This window comes from Lichenostomus cassidix, chromosome 1Ab (assembly GCF_008360975.1).
Source record: "Lichenostomus cassidix isolate B80296 chromosome 1Ab, HeHo_3.0, whole genome shotgun sequence".
Taxonomy (NCBI): domain Eukaryota; kingdom Metazoa; phylum Chordata; class Aves; order Passeriformes; family Meliphagidae; genus Lichenostomus; species Lichenostomus cassidix.
Window position 1 is genome coordinate 7155051 of NC_139481.1, and position 21796 is coordinate 7176846.

Here is a 21796-nt window from a genome sequence, read left to right on the forward strand (position 1 = left end):
GCTACATGTAATTTTTGTTTTCTTCTCTGTGTTCCTTCCCCTTCACTTCTAACACCAGTGCCAGGCTCTGCTTTCATTTGCTTCCTTGGAAGTGCAATGCTTCCTTGCAATGCTTCAGAAATTTGTTAATCAGTATTGTATTTTCTCTTGGAAAATCACCCATGGACAGACATTTTAGACTATTTATTCCTCTCTGCACTGCTGTGGAGGTACCAGGCTGTGGGTTTGTCACTACTCAGAGTTTTTTTAACGGAATTGCTCAGACTGTTTGTTTTCCCTCGTGTTTCCCTTCACCTTCTCTGCTTCTAGTGTTTCTAGTTTTTAGTGCCAGTGAGTAAGGTGTGGTAGGCTGAAACAGGGGAGCAGAGTTGTAGTACTTTATTTAGGCTGTACCTACTAACCAGCTTCTTGATGCTGCTTCTCCAAATTGGATTGGTTTGGCTTAATATTGTTAATTACCTATTCCAGATAAACTGTTTGCTTCTCACCCTTCTCTTCTCTGCACTGAACCAGTATTTTAAAATTTGAAAAAATCTAAGAAATTTTGGAAAAGGACAATGTTTGGCTTGTGAAGATGGTAGAAGAAGGCAGCAACACTGGACTGGTTCTTTGTGGCTTGCTTCTCACATCTGGAAATCAGGGATGATGCTTTAAAGTTTGCAGATGAAAAGAATACCAGAGAAGTACTGAGTGTTATTTTTATCCCAGACCTCGATGTGCAGTAGCAGCTCCAGATGCAGCTTCAGGAGTTATCCATCCTGCCAGCACCTGCAGTTCATCTGAGCTTTCTTTGGGAATAAGCAGTTATTCCTATTGAATGTAATGTATTTGTTGCCTTCAGTCCCCAACAAGGCTAGTCAGAGCTAAAATATGCCCATGTTTAGTGGGCTCAGGTCTGCTGCACTGCCTCACCACAGGGAGCTGAGAGATCTCACAGCACTTCTAACAAGCTGTACTTTGGGGCTGCTGTTTGAAATTTACTGATCTCTGTTTATCCACACAAACTGAGTGGGGAGGAGAGGATGGGAAAAGCCCAGTCCTGTGTGCAGTGGGTGGAGATGGAACCAAAAATATTGCTAGACTGATGTGCAGGCTCTTCATAACTTATCTGGCTGTGCAGCATTTCAGGTTTGCTCAGTTAATCATGGCAAGTGTTTTCTTCTCCTGGAAACAGTCTGGCTGAACCAGCAGTTTGTCTCTGCTCAGGAGGTCCTGCTCTCTGCAGAGCTGCAGACAAGAGAACAGGAGTTGTAAAAAGCCAGACAGGAGCTGCTGTTGTGCCTCAGGTTTAAAGCAGCAGTGTGTGGTTGCTGCTTTAGCTCAGTCTCCTAAGGATATGAGTGTTTTGGAGCAGCCTTCTGCTCATCCCGTTTGCCACCCATGTCTTCCTTTGGAAATGTTTGTATCTCCCCCACCCTTCTCCCAGCCCTCCCATGGGTTTGAGAGTTCAGCTCGAGCTCCAGTGGTGTTGAGGGACAGCAAAAGGGCTGTGAAGTGCAGAGCAGGTGAGGAGAGAGGGAAGAGCAGTGAGAGGCACAAGTGGAAAAGAAGTTCAGGCAGAAGGAAGAGTTAAGGCTGACCTTAAAATAACTGGGATTACCTTAGACCATGAACCAGGGGCTGAGAGAGCACAGTGGTGATAATCAGGTGATTTCAGGGCTGTAACCACTTCTGAAGGGCACTGGGAAGAGCAGCTGAAGTTGTGGTGTTGCACTTGCATATGGGTAAAGAGAGGTGATGGAGAGCTGGAATAAGAGAGAGCCTGGGGGAGCAGAGCAAACTGAATTAAATTACAGTTTGTTCCTGGAAGCAGTGAATCCCACGTACTGCTTTCCCCTGTGAACAAAGCTGATTTTTAAACAAACAAAGCCAGAGATAAAGTTAGGTCATGAAGCAGGAAGCAAATGTCTCTAAAAACAGTAGGAGAAGTTGGGAAGAGGCTTTGTGAGACTTCCCTGCTCGTGCTAGCTGGGATTGACATCAGTTGGAAGATAGCCATGGGATGGATTGCAGGAATAAATGTGGAGTTGCAAACACCAGGTCAGAAGTGTTTCAGTATGCTCCTTACAAATGGGCCTTGGTGCAGTGACCTGCTCCAGCTAGGATCAACCTCCAGAAGGGATTTAGAAACAACAGGATAAGCAGACTTTCATGAAATCAGTTTTATATTTGAAATACAAAACAAATAGGGTTGAGAGCAGTTGGATGTCGTTGTTAATCCCTAGGTCAGCTGTGCTGATGTATCTCATAAAAGACAGGATACGTTCAAAGAGCAAAATCCACTGGTAATTACCAGCATGTTTGTGGGTGGCATTTGTGCCATGGCAGCACCCCCAGGAGGGGAAGGACACAGAGCACTTGGCAGCTCTCCCTGCCTTGGGAAGACAGATCCTTCAACAAAAACCTTTAACTCTTCATTCATGGATCCAGTGGGTGGAAGCTTCTGCAGAGAGAGTCTAAAATGACAGCTCTCTTAGCAAGAAACTGTAATTTAGGTTTACTTCTGTCAGGAATATCAGCTCTTCCTGAATTATGTGAACTTGTCACTTTTCCCTGCTCCTAATGTCACCTGGCAGCTCTGGAGAGGGACAGCCTCTCTTCAGTGATGCAGAGCAGCATCAGCTGCAGGTGTTTCTCAGGAGCCATCAGGCATCTCTGCTGTCTTGCCTGAAACCATCAGGGAGGTAGCAGCAGTTGAGGTGCTGACTGAGCACCAGGGGTGCTTCCACCCCATCCTACTGAGAAAGATCAGCAGCAAGTGTGTGTTTTCCCTCCTCTGTGCCACTGAATTCTTTCACTGAATTGCCACCTCAGAATTGACACATCAGAATGTGTCTGAGTGCTTCAGTACAGCCTGGGAGCAGTAGTGAGCTCTGGGCTGTGACCCACAGGAGTGTGTGTGCCATCTGGGTGCTTGGATGTGGGGTGGGATCCATGTGCACATATCCATATGTATGGATGGAGGGAGATGGAGCACTCCTGCCCAGCTTACTGGCATTATACATTAATTAAGGAGCAAATAAGCATCTTAAGGAAGTAAAAAGTCCTGGGAACAGCAACAGACAGGTAAGGGTGGGCAAGGAGAGTCAGTGGTAGCTGGGCTATTGCTGGCTGAGCTATCAGTTCCCCACGAGTGCATTCCCAAGGCTGCAAGGACAAAGAGCAGCACAGTGAGTGTGACCTGCCAGGCTCTGCACTTCACCTGAGCTCAGGAGGAGCTGCTCCTGTCAGCAGCACACAGCAGAGCTCAGCCTGTGCCACGCCAGGAGCCCTGTGGAGGTGGAACAGGCTGGCCCTGTGTGCAGGACAGAGCTGCCCTGTTCCCCAGGGCGTGGGATGGGGCACGTTCTGTGGGGCACATGGGCAATTTGCTTTTCCGTGGAGCACACAGGCATTTTGCCATGGGGCACACAGGAAATTTGCCTTTTCCATGGAGCACACAGGCTCTTTTCCATGGAGCACACAGGCTCTTTTCCATGGAGCACACGCTCCTGGCCCTGCAGCTCAATGCCCTGGCTCACTCCTGGCTGTCCCAGCGTGTCCCCTGGGGCTGTGGGTTGGCACCTCTCCACCTTGCCTGGCTGATCAGGAGATCTTCCCGATCTTTCCATGCCCTCCCCACTCAGCAAGGCCACCAGTGCCTGCCCTGGCAGCTCAGGGACAGCAGGGGTTTTGCATGCAGAGCAAGAGCTGGCTGGCAATTGAGTCCTGGAGCTCTTTTTCCTTCCGATCTTTGCTGGCATGCTCGGGCTGCAGGTGGGGTGAGGCGGATGGCAAGGGCAGGAGGGTGAGGAAGAGGGAGCCAGGCCTTTCAGCAGATAGAGAGGGAGCTGATGAGAGGCTGGCATGCATTCAGCATCTCTGAAAGGAGCAGAGAGCAAGGAGACAGCACTTGGCTGCAGCCTGAGAAGGATCCCAAAGGCCTGAGCTCAGAGGGGCCTTTTCTGCTCGTTTTCTTTGGGAAGTTTAAAAGAGAATGAGCATTTTAAAAAAAGATGAAGTGCATTTTCTTTCAGGCTGCAGTTGAGGTAACAGTTTGAAAAAAAAAATAGCTGCCATTTAAAGAAATACTAAGAATTTGTTCTTCTATTGTAAAGCAACATTTAGTATGCAGTCCCTAAATGGATCTGTTATTAGATGAGACAGAGAACGCTTAGAAATCACAGTAAACACAGCTGTAGAGATGAGGAAAATGAATAAGGCATCATGCTAATATTTGTACCTTCCAGTTGTCTTGAATAGCTGATGAAAGGGACTTTTAACATTGTCCTCATGTTCTGACATAAGAAGAATTAATGTAGCAAGTCAGATGCTTAAAAATGCAACCAAGTCACCCTAGGCTTGTCAGGATTTGAAGATTATTACCTTGGTGTATTTCCTGTTCTTTTATTGCTGTGCTGAGGGTGTAGAGGATCCCAGGGGGATTGGAAGTTTCCAGCAAGGGCCTGGTGGTTGAATCCACAGAATGGTGGGTGTTGTCTGTGCACAGGGGATGGAGCATGGTGGCATTGGGGAAGAGGTGTCCATGGCCAGCAGAGAGAGCAGCCTTGTGCCCAGTGCTCTTGGCTTCCCAGAGAAGCCTGGGGTGGAATCACTCGTGGTTGGCTACTGGCAGTGGGTTTGTTTGGTGCACAAAGACTGAGACAGCTGAGGGTTTGAACACAACCAGAAAATACCGGAAAAGCAAATCATTTCCTCTCCTGTGTCATGGTTCATCTTCTGTCTTTTGTCTTGGTCTCTCTTTGGGCCAAATCCTGACAGGATTACAGTGGGACTAAGGGACTAGTTTGGGACTGAGCATCCCTTGGGATTGGAGTCACTGGTGTTTATCTCAGTGAAGAATAAAACAGATCTGGGGAGCTATTGAGGAACCAGGTGTCCCATGTGAACCCAGAATCTTATTTTTGTGCTACATATTCTGCAGCAGCAAGGTTTCCTGGGAAGCCTGTTGTGATTAAGATTATAAATGAGTGCTAGCATTTTAGTATAAGAGGCTCTTTGTCTTTTCAAGCAGGGGGTCATCTAATTCCTTTTGTACAGCAGCAGAAAGGTGAAAAGTTTGAGGTTAACTGTGATTAAGGCTATGGAGAATGAGCAACCCTGGTTAGTCACCTGTGAGCATTAGTGAGCAGCACAACCCAATGTGACAGGAAAAGTTACCTTAGAACAGCAAAGCTTAGTCTGAGTAAAATACAGCCTTACCAAGGGGAAGTAAAATAAATTTGATGTTAATGTGTAATAGTTTAGTTGAGGAGAAGAAAATCATTATCCAAAGAATTTAGGTATTTTGCCAGTCTGTCTAAGGATGAATTCATCCAGAAGAGAGTCCTGTTGAGACAGGAGATGAAATCTGTTCGTGTTTCTGACACTGACCTGCTGGGAGGTGAGATTAGCTCTCCCTTCGCTGTCTCCTCTGGACTTTGGCACCATCCTTTTAGACAGAAGCAGAGCTTACTCAGGGTTACCCATGGCAGGCATCAGCACTCCTAATTCCAGCATCTCACCTTAAAAATACCAGCACAGCATTTCTCAGTGGAGCCTGAACCTGCACCCCTGACCCACAGGAGAGCACTCACCTGAGCTGCTCAGAGATTTTGGAGAGGACATCCCACAGTGTCCCATTCCTGTTCTGGGGAGCAGAGACTCAACACCTAATTGTGGGGTTCCCCTCTCCTCCAAGGGGTTGCTAAAGCCCAGGAATTATGTGTAAGGAAACCAGCTGTGCAGCAGCTCTCTCCTGTTTCTCCTGTTTGGATTTCAGAAGCTCTGGAGCAATATTGGTGTGTTGCACACTGAGTTAAGAATTGGAAACATATTCCCCTGATTTAGCATGGGACTGAGTAAATTGTATTCACTTAAAATTGCAGATGTCCTGCTGAGAAGAAAATAAGTGTTTCTGCTTGCCTGTGTGACACCTAAGCTGCAACCCAGGGGTAGAGGAGGAGGATTTGTGCTACTGAGAGATCCATAAATATTGGCTGCCTGGTCAGAGCTGCTGGGGGCAGCAGGGCACAAGTATCCCAGGCAACTCCAGGCATTCAGAGTCCAAGTTATTCCTTTCCTCCTCGTGGAATTTCTTATTTTTTTTTGTATTTACGTATCCACTCTGTCCTGTTTCCCACTCCACCCAGTTTATCTCACCCTTACAACCACAACTCCTTGCGACAGAGAAACAAATGTCAATTTTTCCATTGTCTCCTAGATGCCAGCTCTGTTAAAATGTAGTTTCTTATTCTGTTTTTCAAGGGCTACTCCCAGCTCCACCCTGGCTGACTCCATGCATCCCCAGCCCATTTCTCCTCCTGGTGCATCATTTGCACATGTCCATGGCTTTTGCTACCAAATTTTCAAGCCTTTCCTTGAAAATCCTATCTGCAGCTCCCACAGTAAGGATGGAATAGCAGAGTGCAGCAGCTACAGGTTGGCTTCAAGCTTCCCAACTCGTGTGCTTGTCCTCGAGTTTGGGTTGTTCTAGTTTGTTTCATCCATGCCCTGACTGTAACCTGGCAGTTGTGAGATAAAAAGTGGAAGCCTCATTGACCTTGAGGCAGCTTTGAGCAACCATTGATCATAACCTAGCAGTGAAACATCCCTGCCTGGGGCCTAGAAGGGTTAGAAAATCAGTGTTTGTGTCCCTGTGTATTACAGGTTCCACTCACAGGGCAGGAGAGCACAAACTCAGCTCCAGCCATCAGACATGTGCAGGTCTGGGTGTGTGTTGGGGGATGAAGGACAGAGAGTTTTCATTTTAAAATTAAATTCATAAGATAGCCAGACCTTTCAGCTTTTTAATGCAAACAGTGATTTATTGCTGCTCTTAAAGAGTGAGCCAGGAGCAAACAGATTCATCACAAGCTGTCCTTTGGTGTCAGAGTGGCTGTGGCAGCAGCACAGGGAGGTCAGGTCCTGGCACAGAGCCTCTGCAAAAAACAAAAGGATTGACCATCTCTTCCCCTTCTCCCCCTTCCTCTCTTTGGCTGTTGGAAAGACAGTGCAAAGTGCTCTTCATACATGCCACACCAAGCTCCAGACTCATCTTCTATAAATTAAATCCCAATAAACCCACCAACATGAAGATTGCTTTAGTGTTCCCAGCTCAAGGCTTCTCCAGCCTTCCTGACCATTTCTTACCTGTTGCATGTAATGCACTTTTACTCAGTCACTTCCATTTTGCCTGCCCTGTGTTTGGAATGTTCCCCCAGAGCTTCAGAACAGCCAAATGCACAGCAGCACTTCCTTCACCCTCAATATGGCCAAGCCAAAGGTCTTTCTGCCTGATCTTCCTGGGGACTTCCAACTTTTCCCTCTCCTAGTTCAGAGCAGACACTTTACAAGATGTATACAATTTATCTTACTGTCCCCAAACCCTGTGTTTGGTGTGAGTGCTGATACCAAATAGTTCCTAGCAGGGAGAAGGGGAATGACCAGGCTTCTGAAGATGTTTGGGATTATACAGGAGAGGGTGGCATTGGAAGGGAGCTGGCTCTTTTCTTCCTGAAACCTTACCTTGTTGTGTGACAGTTTTAGCCTGATTTAAAAGCTGGTTTTCATGTACAGCTGGTGCCGTTTGGTGTCAGTCTCTGAATTTTCAAGATTTTGCATCATTTAACTTCCCTGTGGTACTTTACTTTCTCTCCAGGATGAAAAGGCCAATATTTAATGACCTAGAAGCTTTCCCAGGAAAACATCAGCATCTGTGGCAGTGTGTGTCTGTTTTCAGATTTTGACTGGTTCAGCGTTGTTTTTTTGACTGTTTTACTCTCAAAAGCTTTGATCCTTCTTTTCATAGCCCTGGTGCATTCTCTGCAATGGGAACTGAAAATTGGGTGGTTATCTTGCTTTGCAATACAAAGAATTGTAAAAAAAAAAAGCATATTCAGCCTAATTTTCTCTGTAGGGCAATAAGTTCAATGCATGAAATGGAGGAAAGAAGACAGCTTTGTAATATTTCAAGAGTTTTCCTTCAGAAGATATAATTTGCTTCTAAAATGTTCTCGCTTAGTAAAAATGCTCCTGAGTTAATACTAGTTTTATCTTCTATTATCCAGCTGCTCTGTACAGACATTTCATAGCAAATTCATATTCTGGTTTGTCTGTCCACAAGTTGCCAGGGAAGATGTTAAGCATTTCCATCTCCAGTACACACAATGTACTTTTTCTGAACAAATATTAATGGAGTTTTGCTGTGCTTCTCATTTGAGTACTCAAACTTTTTGAAGAAGTCAAGTCAGAAATAATATGCTATGAAATGTGAAGAAAATTAAAGTATGAAAAGCTATTACTTTTAAAAAATTGTTGCAGTTCAGGTCAGTTTAACAAAATCCCTCCATTGATATGCAATTGTTCTTTTAGGTACAGTGTTTTGATTCACATAGCTACAATTGTCTGACTGCCATCTATAGAAATCTGTACAGAACAATAATTATTTGTGATGATTTGAGAAATGCTTATGCTTGGACTGTCAAGTATGAAAAATTGCTAGTTCCCTGTTATTGTCTAATGCTGAACATTTTTAAGAGTACAATCTAGACATATATATATATACACTAGTAGGGTAGTTGTGGATGCAAATTGTAAAAGCCAAGTCCTAAAATAGTCTAAACCACGTTTGGAACTTCAAGGCTCTCCATCAAGGTTGCAAGAGTCTTCTTCACACCTTCCATGTGAAAACAGGAGTGGAAATGTGTTTGCATGTAACCTCCTGCTCAAAAAAACCTCCCCACCCTTTTAGCATCTGGGAAAACAAAAGTAGTACTGAAAAAACAATTTGTATATTGAATAACAAACACCTCCTAGAACTCAGATGGTGTAATTGATGGGCTGGGGAAGGAGAGCTGATAATAACTGAGATTTCAGACAACTGAAAGACTCTCTCGATGTCACCAAAGCAGGACCATTAGTGCCACCTATAGTTAGTCTGTCTGACATTTCTCACTCTAAGACCTTTCATCCTGAGGATTTTGAGGCTGCTGCTCACACTCCTTCTGAACAAATACTGTTGAGAAGAATTTGGTGGAGATGAGCTCTGGTTTTAGCAGTGCTGGGTAGACCCAGCTGGGTTTCAGCTGGTTTTTAATTGAGGGGAACACCATAGCAACTTGCACAGTTCTAGCACAGGACACAAACCAAACCTCCAAACATGAAGGTGACTGAAGAATTAAAGGCAGATGCAAAATCTCATTAATGCAAAATGGAAGAGAAAAAGCAATTCAGCGAGGAATGGGACTGCAAACCCCATCCACAATATTTATCCTCTTTATTCCATTCTAATTAGGATAATTTTGCCCTTTCTGCCATGATCAAATGTCATTTTAGCAGTCCCAACATGGGCTGGTTGTGAGCCTGGTTACAGTAATACAGAACTAGCTGCAGGCAATGCAATAGAAATAAGCAAAACTCTGCCTGGTAAATGTGGTGGTTATTTCATTCCACAATAATTTTTATAGTGAGACAGAATTTAATTAATGAGCTTTTTGAGTGACACTTCAGTATTTCCATCCTTCTATTAAAAAGCTGCTTTCAGTGCAGGTACCTGTGAATTGGATTGATCTCTGCACCTAGTTTTCAGCACACTACTATATTCAGAAAAAAAATCAGAAATTCCCTGTGTTTAAATCTGTACTTGCTGCTTGGCCGTCAAGCTTGGAAAGGTCTTCAAAGATTACTTTATCCTGCTGTGCCTAAGTAACCAGAAGGAAATACCTCCCATCTCATTACTCTGGTTTACCTTGAGTAACCTTTGCCTGCAATGAGTTGATGATTGCCAGTTGGGCAGCAGATGCATTTCTGGTCAGGATATTCTCTGTGCTCTCCACAAAAAGCCCTCCTGCCCCATTCCCCGAGGAACAGGAGACATCCACATGAGCAGAGAGTGCTGGACTTTCCTCCCTTGTTAGTTTGGGACTGATGGAGATGAGAAGCTTCTGGGATCAGAGTGTCCCCAGACTACTTCTTCCTTTTTCCTCTTTTAAAGCCACTGAGCTCAGAAGTTTCCTGCTGCTCATGTCGTGTCACTGCTCAACCTGGTTGCTGCATCAGAGAAGGAAGGAAAGCTTTGATCTTGACATGCCCTCCTTCTCTGTCCCCCTTTACAACTTCTGCAGGAAAACAAAAACATGATTGAGTGCATCTGTGGTGTCAGTCCTTTCAGGGAAGATCAGCTGCTTTTATCAGATGTCTTCCCAAAATCTTTAATGCCCTGATGAAGTCCAAGTTGAAGTGCCAGAGGACAGACCTGAGCACTGACTTTCCTCATTAGCTGTGAGCAATTTTGCACTTTTTCCCTGGCCAGGTGAATATATACAATTATATATATAAAGTAGAAATTAATACCTCTAGTATACATAAAGTATGAACAAATGTACTTCCAGTCTCATTTAAACTTACTGTTTCTGCAGTTCCCCTGACCAGCTTCAGGAGTGAAAGCTTAAAAGCCTTGCAAAATGAAAAGGAACCATATTACCATCAGCTAACTCACTGTTAATGTAAAGTTTCAAAATACTAAATTGAAAAATGCTGTTATGATCACCTACCATGTAAACTGAAGTCAATAGGATAAAATAAAAATTAAGTTGAGCTTTCTTTTTCATACACAGCCCTTCATCCATCAGCCAAAGCAAATGCTGCTGTCATTGATGGGAACAGGACAATCCCCTTTTAGCATTGCCATGTAATCCACGTTCTGTGTGCCACCAGGCAGCCAGAGCACATCCAGAGCTGACCCTGGGGTGTTGCTGTGCACTCAGTAAATGTAGCTGACCACACTTGTATGCCATTTCTGCATATTTTCTTCCGTGTTAAAAAGAGCGAGAGGCAAGTACCACTTGAAAATGCACAAGTGTAATCTTTTAAATGAATTTAATGTAGTACAATCTCATTTGCAATTGCAAATAGTAAGGCTGCTTTTTTCCCCTTTACTTCAAATGCCTAAAAATCTCATTAATGTTAATGTATGGGGGAGAAGTGCTTAGCCCATTGATGGTGGAATGAAATCAGGAGCAAAGCAAAGCTCTACAAAGATTCATCTGCAGATTAGGGTCTGAATCAACCATTAGATTATCAAATCTGACCTTCTATCTACTACAGACCATAGAATCTCATCCACTTAATTCTGTATTTATCCTAAGAACAGCGCCAGAAAATCAAATACAGTGCATGAACATATTATAATGGAGCAATATATTCAGGCATTTCTCCTTTTTATACTCTAAAACCAGAGGCAAACAGCACTACTGTGCTATATGATTATTGATGAAAATCTTCATGAGGAGAGATTGCAGCTTTTTATCTGTCTGCAAAGGAGAATTTGTGTGTCTGTGTGTTTGCATAGGGTTTTGTTTAGTTCTTTGAAAATTATTCACTGGTAGCTCTAACCAGTATAGAGCTGGTTGAGAACCATTAGTTCTGTTTTGCTCTGAGGACATCATAAATGGAAACAGGGATTTTTAAGTTTTTTTTTTTTAATAGAAAAAGTAATTTTCTTGAAAAATCTGTGTGGTCCTTGACAACTGCTTTCTAAGATCTTATTTAGGAACTCCCTGCCAGTCAGTTTTCCTAGGAAGCACAAAGCACATTTCACATCTCTTTGAGTACAACATAAAACTGCCCTTGAAGTGCACCTGGGAGGTATCCAGGGGGTTACCACACACACACAGCAGACAAGCCAGGCTGTCTAAATGAGCTGCACTGGGCTACTGCTCATTTTAACCATTAGCCAGCATTTTACTGAGCAGAGGGACAACAGAGATGAGGAAATCTCAAACTTCCTTACCTATCAAATAGGAAGGTCAATACTTGCCTTAGTTCTTGTCTTTGAGGCTAAATTAATTATTGAGCATGAGGCTCTTTGAAATTCACAGGTAAATGGTGTTAGAGAAATGTAAATAACATTACTATAACCTTCCCACTGTTGCTTTGATGCAGTTCATTCTCAATATATAATACATTATTTGTAGCAGTGAGGATAGGGCTGCACAGCAAAACGCCATGCCATGCAGAGACACCTCTGAATAACCAAACCCAGCAGCCCTGCATGGGCATGGTCATAATATCTGAGTGAGTTTTCCTCTTGGAGAGTAGCAGGAATATCCATGGGCTTCATTTATTGTGGTCATAGCCATATAAACCATATTCAAGGTCATAGCCAAGAAATAAGCCATGACTATTAAACTCTCTACCATAAAAGATACCAGTGAGGAGAACACACACAGATTTCATTTTGTCAGATTTTCCAGCTCTGGGATCTTCCTGCCCAATCTCAGCAGCAAGAGGTCCAACACTGCTGTAGCCATGGGATGGACTGCAGAGTGCAGGAGAGGTTTGCTTTCCAGGCCTGAGAAAAGCAGTGCCCACATCTCAGAATAGGTTCTGTAAATACATTTACCACCATGCTGTGTGAGCTCCTTCATGTTGCCTTCAGAGCAAAGCTGTGGATGCTCTGTGAACATTTAATCAGTGTGTGTCAAGAAGTTTGGAGCCAAAAAGGGTTTATCTTCTAGAATAGTAACAGTTTTACTCAGCCATACAATGAACTATTCCATGCAGGGAAAATTCCATGCTTCTCCATGAACTTGTACAATAACCAAAAAGGCAATGAGATTTTGCTGAACTTGCACAATAACCAAAAAGGCAAACCCCCAACATTTGACCTCCTGCTGCCTGTGCTTCCCTTGCAGTTGTCCAGCACAGCAATCCTCCACCAGATCCGGCGGGACCAGGTGACAGACACGTGCCGAGCCACCAGCGTGTCCAGCAGGAAGCGCCGCGTGTTGACCCCCAACGACCTCAAGCACCTGGTGGTGGATGAGGACCACGAGATGATCTACTGCTACGTTCCCAAGGTGGCCTGCACAAACTGGAAGAGGGTGATGATGGTGTTGACGGGAAGAGGCAAGTACAGCGATCCCATGGAAATCCCGGCCAACGAGGCCCACGTGTCTTCGAACCTGAAGACGCTCAACCAGTACAGCATCCCAGAGATCAACCACCGCTTGAAAAACTACATGAAGTTCCTCTTTGTCCGCGAGCCTTTCGAGAGGCTGGTGTCAGCCTACAGGAACAAGTTCACCCAGAAGTACAACACCTCCTTCCACAAGCGCTACGGCACCAAAATCGTGCGGCGCCAGCGGAAAAACGCCACGCAGGAAGCTCTGCGGAAAGGCGACGACGTGAAATTCGAGGAGTTTGTGGCTTATCTCATCGACCCTCACACCCAAAGAGAGGAGCCCTTCAACGAGCACTGGCAGACTGTGTACTCCCTGTGCCACCCTTGCCACATCCACTACGACCTCATAGGGAAGTACGAAACGCTCGAAGAGGATTCCAATTACGTTCTCCAGCTGGCCGGAGTAGGAAACTTCCTGAAATTCCCCACCTATGCAAAGTCTACGAGAACTACTGATGAAATGACCACAGAGTTCTTCCAGAACATCAGCTCCTTGCACCAAACGCAGCTGTATGAAGTCTACAAACTTGATTTTTTAATGTTTAATTACTCAGTGCCAAGCTACCTGAAATTGGAATGAGGGATGGGTTGGGGGGAAAGAGGGGAGAGAAAGCCTGTTTTATTTAAGATTTTTATTTGTCATAATAAATATGGAGAATGGGTTATTTTGTAAATTAATATTTTCTTTTTTTTTTTTGAATGATGCTGCGAGCAGCACAGTCAAAATTATTTAAATCAACTGTAAGAAAGGACAGCTCTCTTTGCAGGGTAACGGGATTGTGACGATCTAGCTGTAGAAATGAATAATACTGCTACACTGTTTAAACAAATGTTCATTGTGTTCTGGTGAATTTCATTGATCTTGCATTCCTCCATATTCTAATTAATGTTATTTATACTTATTTAAAACATTGTCTCTTGGTAGGTTTCACTTCAGCAGCAGAGATAAGATAACATGTGGACAAAGAGTCTGGTTTTGTGCTTTCCTCAACTGAGCTTGTTCTGGGTAATAATATTCTTCCATTAGCCATGATGCAGGTAAATATGGGAATGGTTCTGGATAAACACTTTGAGAAGAGTGGTGAAAATAAGTTCTTTAGAAAGTGTTGTTGCACTTGATACTAGTACAAAATCTATCTTTCTAGGCCTGAAAAGGAAAATAAAGCAGATTTGGGTAGATTCATGATATATAAAACCCATGACTGAAAGAAATGTGAATGTATTCCTTAGGAAAAGAAACCATGAACCTTTTATAAGTCTTAATGAGTTTATGGAGAATATGACCAGTCCCATTGTCCCTTAGCTTGCAGTCTGCCAGCCCACATGAATTGGGGATGGTCCATCAGAAAAAATCAGCATTTGGAAAGTGACTGTAAGAGATTTTTGAATGCCCAAAGCAATTGGCATTGACTTAATTCATATCCAGGATGGGGCTGCAGGGAGCTCCATCCTCCTCAAGTCATGCCTCCCTAATCAATCTTAAGGTGGGCAACCAAAAGTGGCTCAAGAGACACCGGGCATGAGGTGTTGCTGTAAACAATCTGGGCATGTCATTTAAAAAGTCAAAAACTCATCCTCATATGGATTCTCTAAGCCTGCAAGGCAATCAAAAAGGTCTCATCTTCCCACATGCTGATTTCATGGCTTTTCCTAGGCAGAAGAAGAACCCTTCTTTTTCAGTTGCTGCCTACGTACCATTGAGAGGGATTTTATTAAGTTCCAGTGGGTTAGAAATTCTAAGTCAGCTCTAGTGTAAGACCATGACCTTCTTTCTTCAAGGGAATGTCTCAGTAGCAGTTGTTTTGTGTTTAACAGCTTTTGGGGTAAGCAAACAGTAATCTATACACAGCAGATAAACAATGAGAAATGGGATTGCAGTGGGGATCTGTTAGGCAGCTGGTGGGAGCAGAAGTTCAGGTTTCTCCAGGAGTTTGCCTCAGTTGGATGCAGGTGAGGTGTGCTGGGGAACGCTCTGGAGCCACCTCAGCTGATGGGCAAAAAGAGGCAGAGGCTAAACTGAGGCACTTGTGAAAATCTAAAATTGTTTCAAAGCTGATAGATGGTTAAAAATGGGGTTTTAAATTGCCTGTGTGTCAATCTTATGGTCCAAACAAGCCCTTTCAAAAATTACTGATGATTTAAATAAACTCAGCTGAAGGCAGAGCTGTTTTAACAGCATCAGAGCCAGATCCTGAAAAATGTCATATTGTACAATAGCCAATAATATCCACTGAATTATATTAGTTTCCAGGATGCAGATGTGATTAAAGAAGAGAAATAGTTTGCATTTGATTTGATAAAAATAAGTTGCTGAATAAATCTCATTGAAAAACAAATTAACATAATAAACAGTAGCTGAAGTCCTTTCACAATTGGATTTGGTCTTTAGGCATGACTTGGGACATTATTTTTTCTATCATACCATACAAATCTCTTTTCCATTCTGGAACAGCCACAGTTTTCATAACCCAGGCCCTGGTTTATAACCAGGTTTGCTGGTCCAGTGGCCAGCAAAGGGCTGGCTGTGTCTGACCACTCTGAATTCCTCATCCATTGCTGATTGCTGGCAGTTTTGTCTCATTTTGAGGGTGTGGAGCTCCTGCAAGTGCCCCTCACAGTGTGCCCTGGCTTTCTCATGTTCCTAGTTCAGTGTTTGTGTATTTAGTAAAAAAACAACTGTCTGAGGCAGATTCCCCTTCTCCCCCCACCAACACTTCCTACAAATGATTTGTGTGCTAGTTTGGTCTTGAATCCCACAGTGCTCATGTTTTCTTCTCAGTTAGCTGTTAATCCCTCCAACAGTGTGAGGTGGATTTTTTCATTTAAAACAAAACTTGCTTCTGAAAGTAAATATTTGAAAAACAGGGTGTGCTTCTCCCTTTCTTTCTGTACTTCTCCCTGGTATCATCACCACATTTTTATCTGTTCTGAAATACTCTCTGTAGTTTCACAGCTTTGGAGACACAAAACCTCTATATGGTCACTGTGATAGAAAAGCTTTAGGTGAAAAATGTTCAGGAGATCTGAGGGGTGACCATTGCTCCAGCTGGGATTTTTAGCAACACTTTTGGGTTCAATTACCCAAATTCTGGCTCCCCACAGAGGGCTGCTCCACAGGTGGATGCTCAGCACTGAGAAGGCTTTTATGTGGACTTCAGTGGGTGCTTTAAGTCACTTGCTTTTGAAAAACCTTGATCCCAAACTACTACAACCTGGCTATATATCTCTTTTGAGGGGCTGTGAATGCTGCAGCTCTGTGTTTAGAATGAACAGCTGAATGCTGGATATGGTCCTGTCCTGTGGAGTGAGCAGCAAGCCCTCAATAGCTCAGAGCAGGATGATAAATAATAAGAAATAGCCCTTTCTTCTGATCTATTGAGTGTGTTGACTGAGCCAAAAAATCTTTGTAGCCACACAGGAGGACCTTCAGGGCTGTTTGTCCTCGTGTGGGTGAGCTGGCAGCCACCACCTGCAGTGGGGCAGCTGGGGAAAGGGGTTGGCTTTACACCCTAACTCCTCACTGCAGCACTGAGCTGCAGCAAAATGTAAAATTCAGATGTGCCCCTGGGGCTGCAAGGGCCACCCTGGAAGCTGCTGCTGTAGAAGGGTGAGCATGAATTAGGTTGAGTAGTGATGAGCACAGAGAGAACCCCAGTGGGGAAATTCCTGCTCCCACCTCTGTGCACAGCCCCCCAGAGCTGCTGGAGCAGCTGATCCCCATCTCTGAGCTGTGATCCCCATCTCTGAGCTCTGATCCCCATCTCTGAGCTCTGATCCCCATCTCTGAGCTCTGATCCCCATCTCAGAGCAGCTGATCCCCATCTCTGAACAGTGATCCCTATCTCTGAGCTCTGATCCCCATCTCAGAGCTCTGATTCCCATCTCAGAGCAGCTGATCCCCATCTCAGAGCAGCAATCCCCATCTCAGAGCTCTGATCCCCATCTCTGAGCTGTGATCCTCCCATCCCTGGGCAGTGCCAGCGCTGAGCCCAGCAGTGCTGGCAGCTCCACATCTGGCACAACAGCCCCAGCTGGCTCATTCCCCAGATGGCCCCAAGCACCTTACCCTGGAGTGCAGGCTGGATTTGGCCCATCTGGACACAGGGGTGACTCCTGGGGTGAGATGTCCCCCAAACCTGGCTCAGCCTCTTCATAAACCATAAACATCCATCATCACAGGAATGTGCAAACTGCCTGAACCATGCGCTGTGTAGGACAAGTGAAATACATAATCCACGAGCAGAAGTGCTTTTAGAAGTAAGTTGACCCCAGATGTTTTAGGGTTTCACTGTAGTCTGCTGCACTTTTCAGGTACAAAAAGGGACTGTCCTTACTATTACTCTTGTTACAGAGAGTGTTATTTTCTTACATGCATGCACAATACAATGTGTACGAATAATTTAACATCAATGTGGGGTTGGATTTTTTTTTTTAACCTATTTGTATGCAGTAGAAGGCTTGTTGTAGAAAAGTATCTCCTCATACTTAAATATACTGTTAATAAAGAAAAAAAAGATAAATTATACATTGCCAACACAAGTGTGAACTGCTCATGAATCTTTCCTTAAAAAAGCCATTCAAGCCTGATTATTTTTCTAAGTAACTTCAATTAAATTGAAGAAAGAAAATCCCTCTCTGTGTGCTTTATTTATGGCTCATGCTTTTATGGTGGATTTCTCAGGGTGGGATTTTTGTCTGCATGGCTTTGCTTTCTCTCCTGCATTATTGTATATTGTAGGCAGGACAGACAGAAGACTCAAAACTGTCTATTACTGTGGGGCAGGAAAGTAATTCATCTAACAGCATCCTGGGTTTTAAAGACTTTCACATGCCCAGAAATATTGTCTCCCCTCAAGCAGGGGTGTTTTAGAGCCAGCCAGATGATGAAATTCCAGATGTCTGATATCCTCCAGGCCATGTCCTTGCCCACCTTCACATGAATTCTCTAGCAATGGCTTTGAGTTAAACATTTCCAGTCTTGTCCTTACTTTTCACTGAGGCCACATCTAGCCCCAAACTGAAAACTACCAAGACAAACTCAAGATCTCTTTGTATGTGATATGCTTTAGGTCACTGAACATCTTGGTATTCTATCTCTGGCATCTTAGCATCCCTCTTGGATTGGGGAAACCCCACAAGTGGATGCCATGTTCTGGGGACAGCCCCTCCAGTGACAAACAGACCATTGGATCTGCCAGCCCCACTCCCCACAAGGCAAACATTATTCACACTGAGAGCAAACAGGAAATAGAAAAACTGCTGAGCAGGTGTCACAGCTCACTGTAGGGCACTGGCCAAGCCTGTTCCTACCTCAAACACCCCACAACCTTGCACCCCAAAACCTAATTAATAGGAAGAGCTGCAGCATATCTGCCCAAATTCACAGTGTGGCTATGCAGCAGTAAGACAACAATCTTCACATTTCCAAACATTGGGGATTTGTTTTCTCTACAGTTTCAGTTGGAGAGGGAGATAATTAAGAAGGTCTTGATAAGGACTCAATCTAAGGAGTGATTAATTAACCTGGCTGGGGCCCTGTGCTGATTGCTCTGCCTCAGCAGCATGGCAGGGCAGGGCAAGGAATGCACACATCAGAGTGCTGCAGTTCTGTTCTGGCACTGCATGAGCCTCAGCACTGCCCTGAGAGAGCCAGGCAGCTGCACTGACACCTGTGTGCCCAAAGGGGAGCAGAAACAGGGGCCAGGAGAAAATCCCTGGCAGGGTGGGGTCAGTGGGCAGCCGGGGGAGCAAGGGGGAACCAGCAGGTGCAGAACTCAACCATGGAGGGAGGGAGGGAGGGAGCTGGGGGGCTTTACAAAATTGAAATCAAAAACTTCCATTTGGGGGGTAATGGGGTAGGAGATGGCCTCAGCACAGCTCTGGGGTGATCTCCTTCACTGTTTGTAAGATAGTGGAAAGAAAAGCCAATCCCTGGGACTGCCAGGAGACTGACAAAACTGGGTTTGCACCAGTGGAAGGAAGCTTGGGGATTTGTCCTTTTGGAAAGCCTCAATTTATCTAATAAATAATTGCAGATTTATGAAATCCCTTCTGTTGGTACCCACCAGCTGCCCCAGGGTAGCAGCTCTGGGGGATGTGCCAGTGGCAGCACTGAGATGTCCTCTGGCCCAAGGAAGTGAGCAAAGTCCAGTGGAGATGATGCAAAGTTAGAAGAAAGCCTTTTCCTGGGGTCACAACAGGTTCTCTGTGCAGACACCAACCCAGCCTGTGTTTGGGTGAAAATACATTGCATTGCATTCCACCCTAATTACAAAAGAATTAAAAATATGGGGAATGGGAGGGAAAAGAAAAAAAAAATTAAAGAAGTGAAGGCAGCAGCAGAGCAGAAACCAGAGATTATATTTGCCAGCCAGCAGCACCATGCCTTCCTCACTAGCTGTGTCACACATCACCACATACAAGGCTCCTGATGCCACACAAAAACATCTTGCTTTTCCAGTTGCACTTACAACTTTGCCAAAGATTGGAAATTTCAAAATTAATGAGAGTCTGGTTTTACTCCTCAGTGCGCTAAAAGACAACACATTCAAATGTCACCTCCCCAGATTGCATGCAAATGAGTTTTAAAAGGAAATCTGTGTTAAAAGAGAAAAATCAAGTTCATCTTCCCTGTTGGCATGACAAGAAGTCAGCTGCTTCCCCTATTATTGAAATGTCACTACTGGTGAGTTTGGGCCTCTGGACTCTGAGATTCAACTCAGAGTTTACTAAACTGTCAATAAAACACTGCCAGTGAAAAACTTCTGCTGGCGAAGTCAGAGGCATTTAGAGCCAAGAGTAATGACTTATTCGCAGAGGAAAATATATAAAAAATATTATCATTCAGTTAGGCATTGTTTAAAGTACATTCTGCCAATATTTTAATAACATAACTGATTTCCCCATTGACTGTCCCTATCTTTTTGAGTAAAGGCAGCCTGAGCTAACATTCCTTGAGGTGTTTAGGAGTTCACATCCTATCACCATGCAACAAATGGAAAGGTCTTGTTGGAAAATGAGACAGAGAGCTTGCAGTAAAATTATGTGGGCTTGAAAATCTCATATCAATCAGAGTTTTTAATTAAAAAACAAACAACCACCAAAGCTGTTTTCCTCAGTCAGAGAAAAAAATCAATCCAAAGTTTATGCCCTGGTTTCTATTTTTTTCACAAACACATAAAGCTGTCAATGTAACATACAGCTGAATAGTAAGAGTTTAACCATTAGGCTTTGGCTTATTCTAAAAACTAGAATTTTACTGTGACAATTCATGACTTTTTAGCAGCAAGAGGTCTCTGTGCTGTCAGCAGGTATTTGCAGCTCTACATCAAGTCAAAATCTGCAACCCACAGCAGCCCAAATTTCCCATAAAAGCTTATGCAAAGTCAGGGTTTAACCTTTACCTAAGCCTTCCTTAGGCTTAATTTAGTCAAACTTCCTTTAGCAGATAACTATTTCAGCTAAAACCGGTTTAATTTTATGTCTAAAGTGAGGGTTTTTTTAAAAAGTGATTGCACTATGAATGAAATCAATCACTGCATTGTTTACTCTTTTTTAAACTTCAAAGAAATTAATTTAGAAAGAAAGGTCAAATCAGAACAAGCAGCCACACTGTGGAAAGGCAAGCAGTGTTTGCAGAGGTGTCCAGGTAAATGCTGAGACCCCATTCAAGAAAAACAAAATATATTCCATTCAGGAATTACAGCTATTCATGATTTATTAAGAAATTTGCCTTCAGTTATATGGAAGGATATAACAACTTCACTAGTTTGAATTAATTTCACAAGGTAATTTTCTAGATAATCACAGAAATGTTCCTTCTCTGTGCAATATGATTTTACATGCTATAAGTATCATTACCAAAGCAGATGCTTTTAAAGCCTCCCTTTTTCACTTAGGAAAGTTTCAAAAATTAAATCCACAATTTCTTAATGAAAAAAGCCCTTGAAGTCAATGGTGCAAAGATTAGAAGGAGGCACAGCTGAGTGCAATTCAGGTAAGAAATTAACTCTGCATAACTGCAGAAAAGGATTGCAAATGGGAGGAAATTTAAGATGGAAAGTCTCCATTTGGGGAGTCTCCTTGTGAGACACTGAGAATTACATTAGAGCAAATGTTTGAGAACACAGTGGGGTGAACAATCTTGCTTTGCTCATTGCAGTGTGTTTCATAAAGCAGAACCTTTACCAGGGGTACTGGAAGCTGATTAAAACCCACAAATACAAAATAGTATTCCATGCTGGGAAATGCAGCCAGAGCAGAGCATTTGGCTCCATCCCAGTTCCTGAGCAAGGAGTTACAAACTTGGTTTGCAGCATCTGATTTTTTGTGGAGGTATGTTCTGATGTTACTCCAGAACCCTGGATATTGTAAGGTAATAAATAATTAGCTTTGTCAGCACTGAGAAAACAGAAACAAAAATGGAAAAAAGAAGGGCTTTGGATGATCTAAAGCTAACCATAGTAAGAGGACTCATTGGAAAGCAGTGGATAATTGCTTCTCAAGTATAAAACAAGTATTATTGCTCATAACTTTTGAAATACCACTTAGAATGTCAGACTTATTAAAATACTATTCTACTGTAGATGGGACACGGCAAAAATGTCATTAATCTGAACCAGGAGATGACTGAAAAAAGTTAGTAAACAGACAAAACCCTTTAAAGATCCTACTCATAATAAAACTTAAAGTGTAAATCTGAGAACTTAGCATTATTAAATCTTGAGGAACTGTTCAGAAGTCAGTGGATGTCTACCATATAATTCATTCAGGACCCTATCTCACTTGCAAAAAAAGCAGATTTAGAATTATTGAAGGAAAGCACTTCCTTGACCTCTCATGACTTCAAGCAAC

The 21796-nt window shown here is 43.5% G+C and overlaps 1 protein-coding gene across 2 annotated transcripts in view; it reads left to right on the forward strand.

The window, feature by feature from the left end:
* Positions 1-17571, forward strand: part of CHST11 (carbohydrate sulfotransferase 11) — a 140192-nt gene extending 122621 nt beyond the window's left edge. For both annotated transcript variants that reach the window (XM_085049655.1, XM_085049656.1), the window contains exon 3: positions 12675-17571. In XM_085049655.1, the coding sequence (XP_084905781.1) occupies positions 12675-13523 (849 nt within the window). In that variant the 3' untranslated portion in view covers positions 13524-17571. The remainder of the gene's footprint in view (positions 1-12674) is intronic.
* The last annotated feature ends 4225 nt before the right edge of the window (positions 17572-21796 follow it).